This window comes from Micrasema longulum, unplaced genomic scaffold (assembly GCF_059751315.1).
Source record: "Micrasema longulum isolate JH-2025_06_02 unplaced genomic scaffold, ASM5975131v1 h1tg000412l, whole genome shotgun sequence".
NCBI lineage: Eukaryota > Metazoa > Arthropoda > Insecta > Trichoptera > Brachycentridae > Micrasema > Micrasema longulum.
The window spans coordinates 145,074-157,164 of record NW_028277612.1 but is presented as its reverse complement, the minus strand read 5'-3'; the positions used below and the strand labels follow the sequence as shown (position 1 = coordinate 157,164).

Genomic DNA, 12,091 nt, shown 5'->3' with positions numbered 1-12,091 from the left:
TAACATTTTAAAGGATTAAATAATAAAAACAGCTGAGAATAAAAAGTTTGAGAATTTAAAAGAGGAAGGGATTAGATAGAAAGATTTCTAAAAACATATGTTATTTGATTGGTAGCTAAAACATTATAAGTCAAATTTAACAATACATAAAAATACATATTCTTAAAAACTTCAAACGTTTTATAGAAAAATCAGAAAACTTCTTGTACTAGAAAGTAGTTTCTTTGAATATTATAACTAGAATTAATTATATTATTAAAGATAAGTCTAGTAATCAGATGTATGTACATTATTTGAAGGACATTTTTTAACAGACAAACATTGCAAATATTCATGCATGTAATGCCGAGAGAGACCAAGTGCCGTTACATATTATTTTTTGTATGTTTTGTTTGGATATTTTTATAATTGAGCACCCTTTAAATCAGTTACATTGTGTATGTTAAGATTATGCACTTTGATATCTCATAATACTACTTTATTTACTACATTTTGACATAATAAGTATTTTCTTAACGATGTAAGAAATAGGTAACATATAATAAATATATTTATTTTTCAATTAGTTATCATTTCAATTTTTTCTTTACTCTTTCTTGGAGCATTTGTCATAACTTATAATGTTTTATATTTTATACTATAAAGCACTAACTTGGTGTATATTCTATAATGTGGTTGTATCAGATTATATAAAAATGTACAAACTATAAATAATAAATTCTTGTTATAAAAAAATCAAAATAAATACATGATATTACACATGTAACCAGACTTTTTGACCTCAAATATGATTATGATAATAGCCGATTGATCTATATAGTAAATTTGTCAAAATGAACTTTAATTTTCGGATGTACATAAACGATATTCAGCCAAACTTGGTTATTACAAGGAAGATGGGACCGACTGAATTTACTATTCATAAACATTACTCATTACACCAGAGACAGTTTTTTTTAAATCTAATCACCATTGCGTATTGTCACTTAGTAAACAAATAAATATGTACATATAATTCATACCGATAATCAAAAAAGTAAAACTGTTGTAGAAAGTTAAAATAATTGCCCACAATTACAAACATACCAGTTCCTAAATTTCCACTTGTTAATAGACATGTTTATAATTTAAGATTTAGTTTTAATCACCCACTCTGCATTGCCCATAGAACATTGAAAAAATTGCAAAACATTGTAATAACTCCCGAAACAAGGGTGTCTTTTATAAACTACAAATGAAGTCATAAATTATCGGAATGTGGTGCCGAGCCGGTAATCATTAAGTTCACAAAGCTAGGAATTTTTAACCGCAATTTCAACCATAATGTTTGATACTTTTTTAATGTTGTTGGCGTTAACACCAATTAAGTACTTGGACACTGACATAGTGTCATTAATGTAATCCGATCTGGACACCGACATTTGGATTTTATTACTAAGGTTTTTATTTTGAAAATGATATTTTTAAATGATTGAAGAGTTTTGGCTCAGCTGTTGACAATATTTTTGTTCGGTATGTCCGATAAGTAGCTCAGAAGAAAACCATAAACTAAAACGTCAACTAACGTATCCTCGTTACATTCGAGATTTCGTTATTTCCGTGACAGGCGCCGTGGCGCAGTTGGTAAGACGGCCAACTGTGAAACTGGTGTCCGAGGTTGGATTCCCGCAAGTTGCAAGAAAAATCCAAGAATGATTTTTTCTCAATTAGTCTGGGTGTTATAGTGTAATTTTCATTATCTCCTTCCATATCCACCCCTATCCCACTTGCTGATAATCCTCAAAATAGAGGCTTAGCGGGTTATTCCTTTTTAAAAAATCGTTTTAACGAAGTTCGACCATATTATGTTTTTGTTTGTCACAATATTGAGGTCATGGTCTTTGAATATTAGTGAGTAATATTAAGACATAAAATTCACTTTAGACATGTCATTACATTGTTAGATGACAGTTAATTATTGTAACTTTAATAATTTATCACAGAATAGAAGTTCAGGTAATCAATTAGCTCATTTTTAGAATATTCTCATGCTGTTGGCACAACCGTGATTCATTCTGTATTGAACATACATCATTCCGGAGTTGTGCCAATAGTAGAGGGCAAGAACGACAAACAAGTGCCACCATTGGTGAGAGTGGCCGATGAAATCAAACTTCCCTGCGCACCATCTTTCCGGTATTTTGAATAAATATATTCCAAATGCAATCCCGCTGATGATGTACATTCCAATTACTCGTGGAAACAGCAACTGAAACAATTAGTTTTATGAAATTTTAGTAAAAATTGTCCCAAAAATTTCCTAATTTAAAATATATTATGTATACATATGTATGTTTGGTTACTCAATAAATTATATTAGGTTACATTTCGTCGTTGCGCTGGCAATATAAATTAATATTATGTCAAAATAAAATGACGTATTCTTCCTTTTTGTCACCAATAAAAATATATTTTAAAATAAGATCCATCATTAAAAGATTCATTGTTTAAGTTATCTCCTTAAAAAAAAATTAATGTCACTTATCAGATATTGCCCGTGCAACGACGATTTGTAGTAAATTCTTCAAAACACTGATTTTAAGACATGTCATATCTTATGCCATGAACAATGGATGTCTTCATGTTGTGTGTTTGGCCCTTTAATAAACCCGAATATATATGGAGAAAATCTTGAAGAGGAGTGCTTGGAAATACATGTAGCTATCTACAGGCATGACCCGTGTATTTGGTTAAAATTATCACTTTTCACACCATGTCACACTACTTGTTTTCGATCTTTTTTATATACATAGTATTTATTTATATTACCTTATATTTATCAAATCCAGTGTCCATGAAAATAATAAATTATTGTGAATTTCATTAATAATTTAATTTTCATCCTCCATGGTTGTTTGTTTTTATTATTGTATGGTCATTTCTATTTGTATATCTACTATTTGTGTAAATCATATTGTAAAAGCCCTAAGTGCGTTCATAAATAAATAAACATTTATGACATTTTTGGAGCTGGTTTATTTTTATCAATTTTGAAATTCACTAGTGCCATCTGTTGATTTTATGAAGAAATAACACTAAAATCTTCATAATTAAATTTATAAAAACCATCCCACTCCGTGAATTGTTTTATAATAAAATTGTTTGTATCCCTAAATGCCAATTACATAATTAAAATTATTTTATTTAGTTCCCTACCTGCACCATCGGATTATCAAATCCTCCCATTGCGACAGCCCAGTGTAAGGTTGGGAGTACTCCGTAGGCAGCCCATGCGACAAATATCAGCATTTTGGCATTTGCATTGATCTTGAACTGAGGAAGTTGGACAGCCATTGCCACCAAAAATATTAAGGTTACTGTTATCAAGTAAAACCATTTCAATTCCTGTAAAGAAAATATTTACAGTTTATTACAATGATAAAAACAAAAAACTTTATACATTTTCACAGATCATACAATTGAATTAGTAACTATAATATGTCACACTCTATGTGCTTATGATGCTTTACATCTTTGGGAAACCATTATTAAACCTGAGGATATGAGAGCGCTTACTCTCTAGCTCATAGCCCGATGCTTTATTGACTTGGGTTTGGAGGACGAGATTTAGCCAAAGATATTAATGTACTTGTCTTCCTTTCAGTAGCCTGGCTCTTCAAAGACCTAGACTTGGGGGGAAAAAATATTTACAGGGACCTATCATAATTGATTTACACAGGTCATAGTGATGTCAGGAGCTTATTTTGCACTCCATCTACAAGAATAACTATAATATGTTTGTTTTTATTATCTTGGCACAAATTGGTTGTATTGGAATGTTTATATTCTGAATACAAATACAAGAACACAAGCAAGCTCTTCAAATGTTTTACTACTTTGAATTATATTAATTTAATTCAATGAATTACAAATAATAACATAGGTGATTACTAAATGTTTTATTACATCAAAATAAGGCAGCTTTAACAGATTATAAAATGCAAACAAAACATCTGGACAATGGTACTGCCAGGTCAACTTCAAATTCGTTGACACTGGACTGAATTGTGTTTGTTTTCATTTATATATTTCATTAAGATGGTGCATACCTAAGTATTATGTAATCAATGCAATAACATATTCAATTATTTAAAGTTTACATGTTCATGACAGAACAAACCATGATAAGCAAGAATATTTTTAAGTTTGCCTAGCCTAAGCACAATATTAGATTCTACCAAAAGAGATAGATTTCCAAGATAAATCTTTTTTATTATTTTATTTGTGAAACCAACTGTTGGTTTAAAATTTTAGCAGCATAAATTTTTTCATAGATTCCAAATAGTTAGGCTTTCACAAATTATATTTAGTAAATAAATGTGTGTAAATAATACATGCATAGTGGAATTAAAATTTGAAATGAGAAATACGCTTGCTGAGTAAGGAAAGGACTAGGATGAGGATGCATGAGAAGGGGATAAAGATAAGAAATACTAACCACAGTCATTGATATAAATGTATGCCCTAGATGCGGCACTAAGCATCCATCTTGTGTTCCATTCAATTAAGATTCCGGAACTTATCTTGTATTTGGTGGGAAATAGTGTTTTACGCACAGCGGTCAGTAAATGTGAGGCAACGTAAAAGCGTACAAGGGCGCGACACACAGCTTTGAATTCACAGTAAACTGGCATAGACAGTTAGTCTTTTTTACTCTACGACGCTTTTTGCAATGTTGATGCGGCATGACGTGACAGCGCTCATTTTTAGAACATAATTTAAACCTATAGTTCTATGAAGCATCATCTCTATTTAATTGTACCTCAGTGACCACATCCAAAATTTCAAGAAAAAATACACCATCATAAAAATATATCATGCGGAAACTAGTGGTTTAAACTTACATTATGACACCAGAATGCATAGTATATTCCAGATGTATAGATGGCCAGAAGCGAAAGAGCGATTCCAAAAAGGTCATACATCAAGAAACAATCAAAGGTATCTTCAGATCGGCAAGAAAATGTATGGTAGAGACTTGACAAAATCATGCAGGCCTGAAAATAATGAAACCATGTTGAATGTATATTTACAGAACTTTGTTTCGTAATGATAAGATGATATAATGCACATAATAAGGATTTTAGTAGTGCTCTTACTATGGTCAGTTTTAACAAAACAAACATTATTATCAAATCAAAAAATTGTATGTATAAATACTAGATATGTTACTCCGTTACTCCAATATTTAAAATCTTGGAAATCTTAATTGGAAAGAAAAACACATTATACTTTTAATGTTTGTTAATTGTATTTTCTAGTACAATTGTTATGCTCTGATGTTGTAGCACACATAGAACGATTAATCGACATCCACTAGATCAATTGATAAGACACGAAGATGTTGTATATAATATTATATTAATTTATTATTGAAAAGACATTACAAAACGCCATCATACTATTACACTTGAAAGCTACAGTATTTATTTAAACTAAATATTACAAAACTGTGACGTAGAAACAACGTGAGGTTACATTTCTAATTACCTCCTAAAGGACTGCGTGGGGATTTATATAATGCGAGATTTGGTCCTACGGAGGGGTAGGTTAATACAAAAAATATGTAGTTACTTTTATTCTTCGCACACAACATCCTGAGATTCAAGTATAATTGTATTTGTTACGCACTTGAGCATATGGTTTTCAGATGAATACCATCAGCGACCCTTTTAAACAAAAATACACGATTTTTGTGTTGCGAAAGACATTAAAATTGGTCCATGCGGATTTTACCAGATGGCTTAGTGCCAAATACATCAAAGCTCTGGGTATATTACATCTTTTGGAGTATGTTATTTCTACCACCAGCTAACTAAATACAATATGTACTATGTAAGTAAATGACACAATTCTTTCTTCCATAGTTTACAATTTTTTTTGGAATGGAACTAATTAAACATCCTTGGGGGTTAATTTGATAATATCACAGAACAATAATACACTACCCGCTTATAGAGTCGCCCATATGGACAAAAAACCATTCTATGATTATTTGTCACAAAGTTAGCTACAGTTTACAGCAATACAACGAGCATTGCAAGCGCAAGCCAAAACCGTCTATTATACGCCTGTTGTTAGGTCAGTTTGTTGGTTATCATTGGATTTTTAAGCTGTTTTTTTATTACCTACTTACGTACCTAGTCATTGTTTTAATACTGTAGTATTGTATAGGTAAGTCATTGTACATTTTCAGTCCATTGTTCACAAGTCGCGATTGGCCTGTTCTTGTTTTAGCTCTTCGTATGCGGCAGTGTGATCTTCTCGTGTTGTGATTATGTATGTCAGTTACTATTGTCAGCGAGATATCATCGTCTTTGATGAGTCCTTGTGTTATTTTGTGTTTCTTGTTTTCTCAGGCCGTCTATGTCTATATAGGTGTTTTATGTTTTTGTTGAGTTCTATGATCGGAGTAAGGTAGTCTAGATTATGTGCATTTTTCAGTATTTTGTTTTGTTGCCACTGTAGCCTTTGTATTTTATTTTGTTTTTAGTATAATTTTTAGTTTGTTCATAGACTATCAAACTAAGACAAAAAAATTTTTTATGTAGGTATCAGCAGAGAAAGTATATATTAGAGTTTTGTATTTTTAAATTACTCCACTTATGACATTAAAAGTTCTTTTCGTAGAGTGCTAATTGGTGAGTTGGCTTCCCGGAAATCTATCACAATACTTTATCATAGATTTATTTGGAACCTGTGACGTACCTAGTTCAAAGTAATTTATTTTTTTTCATACTTTTTCGCCGTTCGATTAAATGCTTTAATTTTTACCGCGAGTAGGAAAAAAAATATTTGATATACGTATTGATGTTTGTATTTACATTAATTTAGGGAAACCACCGAAATGGTATAAAACATTGTAAAAATAGTATTATGTACAATCTGCTCACATTATAAATAATTTTTATCCGGTGTTGGTCGTATGTTCGGAAGCTTATAAACGCAAACAAATTGACATTCATTCAATTTACGTCGAAGGGTAGATTCCACAAAATATTTTTGTCAGTTGATTTTAAAAAGGCCACTCAAAACGTTTTGCAAAACTTCAGTTCAATAAATGAGAGAATATTTTCAAACCAGCAGCATTATGCCCGGTGTAAAAATATTACTATCGCGACCTTTCGAATACTTTCTCCGCGTCGCAGTGTTGTGGCCTTGTGGGTTCGAGTATTCTTTCGCGTTTCGTAACAACCCAGTTTAATAAAAAACAGCAGAGCTCTGACCTGGCTAAATCCTTCGTACACATTACATTTGCCTACGTATTTTTTGTTAATCTTCTACGTAAAGTAATATATTTATATCAAATTAGTTTCTTACATCATAACCTATAATCTTGTAAATCTATTTATTTTAGCGGACGAGGTTAACGACACCATTATTTATTTACAAACAATAACTTAACATTGTGTAAACAATTTCCGAGTTTTTTTAAACCGTCGATTTTGTTTTTGAAAATTTCCATTGGATACAGTGCTGATATTGTTAATTTACCCTAATTATTGAGTTATAGAGCAAAAAAAAAATAACTTCCTGCTGCATACTTTTTTAAAATAAGGTGTAATTGGCCACATTTTTCTGACCTCTTGTTTAGATAACCGAACGGAAAATAATAATAAAAATCATCGGTACTATCATTTGCAAACAGTGGTTATTTTTTCCAAACGATTCTTATACAAAAATGAGAAAATCGTAATGTATTTAGTACCTAATCCGAAAAATATCAGTTGGAAATATTTCGAAATTTTATCGACGAAAAAAGAACCAAACAGAAATAAATTACTTTATAAATTACTTAGAAATAAGGATAATTATTAATAAAAATATGGACGTTCATTTTTCAAAACCTCGAACATTTTGAATAAGTTTTCTAAAGCCATAATCTTAGTAAATTTAATGTACATCGAGTGAGTAAGATACGTAGGTACTTTTTAGACCGTAAAAACCTTTCGTTTCGCTGAAGAGAAAGTGCGAGTCTGATGTATTTTATAGTAGCTGTGAATTTGGTTTCATTTTCACAAAACCATCATTAATTTTCTGAGGCAATACGTAAACGGTAAAAGATTTGTCAAGCCACCTTACTAAAATTTTATTTTCTTTGTCAGTGTCATTGATCAAGGAACCATGAAACAGCAATTAAGATGTATTTTATAGTTTAAAAAAACACATTCGAACCTGTCAAATTCTATTTCCGATTTATTCTGAGTGTTTATTTATAAATATGCTACCCCGGACGGATTTTTGAAACCTCAAATTCGTGCAATTTATTATCAAGATAACGTTGTAACTAGTTTTCTATGGAACATCATTTAACAAACTTGATAGCTTATAAGGATGAAAGTTGAGGATAAGTTGTATTACTAGGTAATTTTGAGTCCTTTATAAAAAAAATGTAGGGAGTAAGTAGATAGGTTACTGGAAAATTTTATTGATATTAATAGTTAAGAAAGTGTGGTGGAACAATCGTACTTATTTAATGAATTCAATGTTGCTAGTGATGAGTCAAATACTACAAAATATCAAATGCTTTTAATATGTATAATAAATAAAACAATTTATTCTCTGACTACTTCAGTTTTTTTACAGCACTGCTAGTTTCGGAAAGCAAAGATCTTTCAATCTACAGCTAGGTGTTATAAACTAAACATAACACTTAGAAAATCTAAAAATGAAAAGAAGAATCGGAAAAAAAAAAAAAATATTATATTTAAAAATTCCTCATCATCACTTACAATATTCCCGTTATCTAAACCTCCCCCTCCTTTATTGGCCCCTCCCATCCCTGTAAGTACTCTCAAAGTGGTAAAGTTGTCTTAGAACAATTATGTATGTATTTGATCATGTTATTCCACAAAGTTTATACCTATTCAATCAATAATTGACTTTAACTATAATATCAGTTCTCATGATAAAGGCTTTTTGTTTAATGAATTATCATTTACCTGGAAACAACACAGGAGAATGGCAACCACCAGTTTGTCCGTCAGGGAAGCGTGTATACTGAGGAGCATCAGGTCATTGATGGTGAGACCCAAGAACAGGAACCATCCAAACACGTGGGACCAGATATTTATGGTCTCATTTGTCCACCAAAATACGCTTAAACATAAAAATTATTACAATTAATTAATTGAACCCTTAAATTACCGTTCCAGAAAAACTTAAGAAAGAGCGGATTTCATATGCCTATGTAGGTATGTATAGAAAATTTAATTTAAAAAAAAACATGCAGATAATTTAGTGGTGGAAGTTTATTTCTAAATTATAGTTTTATTCGTAACAACGTGTAGTTGATTTATTAGTTAAATGTAATATTAATTTAATATGGTGAAAGTTCTAATAAGATAATTCAAAACAAGTTTTAAAAGTAGAATTAAAATATTGAATAAAATACCACTGTTTAAATTTATTTCAACAGAGAGGGAAAATTTTTTGAGAAGGGATATGGAAGTCTAGGTATTTACAGGGAAGGTTTCAGCTCTTTTACTTCACAAAAGTCAGCAGATGGAAGAGTTGAGGAAATGTGGATGTTCAAACATGGGCAGAATGGTGAATGTTACACAGTGTGTAAAGTGGCCACTTAAACCAGCCAATGACAGGTAAATGCCTAGACTTCCATATTCCCTTCTCAAAAACATTTTCCCTCTCTGTTGAAATAAATTTAAATATGAACATATGAAGGAAATCCAGCCAGTCTGCAAGCATTTGGACATAATCAAACATTGTTAAAATACCACTGGTTCATGACAGTTTTCTTTATGATTATTTTTTATTTATTAACAAAATAACTTGACTGTGTAAAAAAAATACTGGAAGAATTTTAAAAGTGCATTTCCGTTGCTGCCCGTATTGCAATGGAAAGTTAACAGAATTATCTTCAATTATTCATTAATTTATTTATTAAATTTATATAATATGCAATATTATACAAATAATACAATTTTCTCAAGTGAAAAATTGAACTGGGCACAATTTTTTATAAACGTATTTAATTACAAGTTGCCGACGAAGATATACGAGTATGCACATTTTTGAACTGAAAATTTGACTTTACTTTAGAGACAATCGAAAATAACTCTGTTAACTTCCCATTGTAATTAGGGTCCTGTAGCTCAATAACAAATAACTATCGACGTGATAACAATTTCTCACCGTGGTTGTTTATCGTATTCGCGATCACAATGGAACATCCATGAACACCTGATATTAAATGTCAAAATATTTACGTTTCGCGACGTATAATCACATATTTGAATTTCACCAGTGTACATATGAAAAATATTCCAAAACTGCTATTTTTATTTATTATTTAACATGCTATTTATTGCATTTAGCCGGCGGTTGGCTAGCCAAATGTCAAGAAAACCAGTCGCCATAGTAATTGTGATTTATTTTTCACTTTTTTGTATTACATACATACTTTTTAGCAAATGCAATATATTGTATTATTTTTTATAGTAAACGCTGATAGATAAGCATGTTCATTATTGTTCATTGTGATTGCTTAAATGCTTGGCATGTTTTTCAGCACGTCGATAGTTATTTATGATTGAGCTACTGGCATTATTTTAGACGTTTCCCATATCATGAATCGATTTACACTGTAAATACAAGTAATTTCAATTTTCTTCCACGTTGAAGACGAGATTTGGAATTAGAAACTACGCCTCAAATGTTTTTATGGAAACGACTTTACGAAAACAAAAAACTATAACATGAAATACATATTTTTTTGTTTTAATAAATTACTTGGTACTTAGATATGATAAGTCAAAAAATGATAACCGGTAAAGAACAAAAATATAATATTATCATTCAAAATATGTATACTATTCACAACTAGTTCAAAATCAAAGCAAAATGTATTATTTATTATACTTTAGAATATCCTTGATAAGTCACATACTTATATATGTGTTACAAAGTTATAAATAATAATTGATTGTAAATAATGCTACCTTTCCCAGCAAAGTTTAGTTGGCAGAAATTTTCTGTAGCCCGATCTAATAAAAGGGTTGTGTTGGAGGTACGCTGGAGCCTGCTCAAAGGACAGCAGCTCTCTTAACTTCATGTACTCCAGATCCTTAGCGCTGATTTTGGTAACTGCATCATCAGGTCCAGGAGTGCAGCATCTCTGTACCTTACACAGGCACACCTTGGAACACCTCCTCTCTCTCAAGCTCTTTACAGAGGTTTCCTTCTGCAACAAACAAAAACACAATCAGTGACATATGAATGAAATAAAAATAATACAATGAAAAATGCAATGGTTGTATTTGGTTGTATTTCCCATGTCATCGACCTCTGCGATTTTAAAAGCATTTATCTCAAGCACGTGGTTTTGGATTTGATTCCCAAAATCACAGTAATTAAAATGAATATAATAAGTTACGATATTTTTTCCTTACGCCGTGTTGTGATTTGAACTCTTAGCTTGCTGTGAAGAAAAGTTATTTGTTATTTTTTCTATGTATGTTATATCAACATATTACAACAGAAATGAAGAACATTTTCGAGAAGAGAATATAGAAGTCTAGGCATCTACAGGGCTTATGACCTGTCATTGGCTAGTTTAAGTGACCACTTTACATACTGTGAAACATTCACCATTCCACCCATAGTTGAACATCTATATTCCTTCAATTCCTTCATCTGTTGATGTTTGTAAAGTTGAAGAGCTGAAACCTTTATTTATGCGGGTAAGATTCATCTAATTTAATTATTTCACCTACATACTAGGCAACGCCTGAAAACTGTATTTTTTCAATTCGTTATATTAGCTGATCGTTGACCTTGATCGTCTTCAAACAATTCATTTTATTTTACTAAAGAAAATTCCAGTTGACTAAATACATTAAACGCGACGCGGCAAGGTGGTATCTTAAGGAAAAACCTATTTTTCTTCTTCATCATCTTAGTAGATCCGGGGATCTGTTTATTACGATGAGGTCTCCGGGACACCGAACTCCAACTGTCTCGCCACCTTATTGAAGTTCTTCCAGATTAGTGACTACCCACTGGCATGTTGTTTACTACCACGTGCGGAAGTCTG

General features: G+C 31.2%; 1 protein-coding gene across 1 annotated transcript in view; it reads right to left on the bottom strand.

Moving 5' to 3' along the window:
• Positions 1 to 1,440: 1,440 nt before the first annotated feature.
• The window catches only part of LOC148281763 (progestin and adipoQ receptor family member 3), a 65,486-nt gene continuing 54,835 nt past the window's right edge, over positions 1,441 to 12,091 (bottom strand). Inside the window, exons 2-6 of the mRNA XM_088226160.1 lie at positions 10,998 to 11,239; positions 8,982 to 9,138; positions 4,884 to 5,036; positions 3,196 to 3,384; positions 1,441 to 2,248 (exon numbers count right to left, since the gene is read on the bottom strand). Coding sequence (XP_088082286.1) covers positions 2,015 to 2,248; positions 3,196 to 3,384; positions 4,884 to 5,036; positions 8,982 to 9,138; positions 10,998 to 11,239 — 975 coding nt within the window. The 3' untranslated portion in view covers positions 1,441 to 2,014. The remainder of the gene's footprint in view (positions 2,249 to 3,195; positions 3,385 to 4,883; positions 5,037 to 8,981; positions 9,139 to 10,997; positions 11,240 to 12,091) is intronic.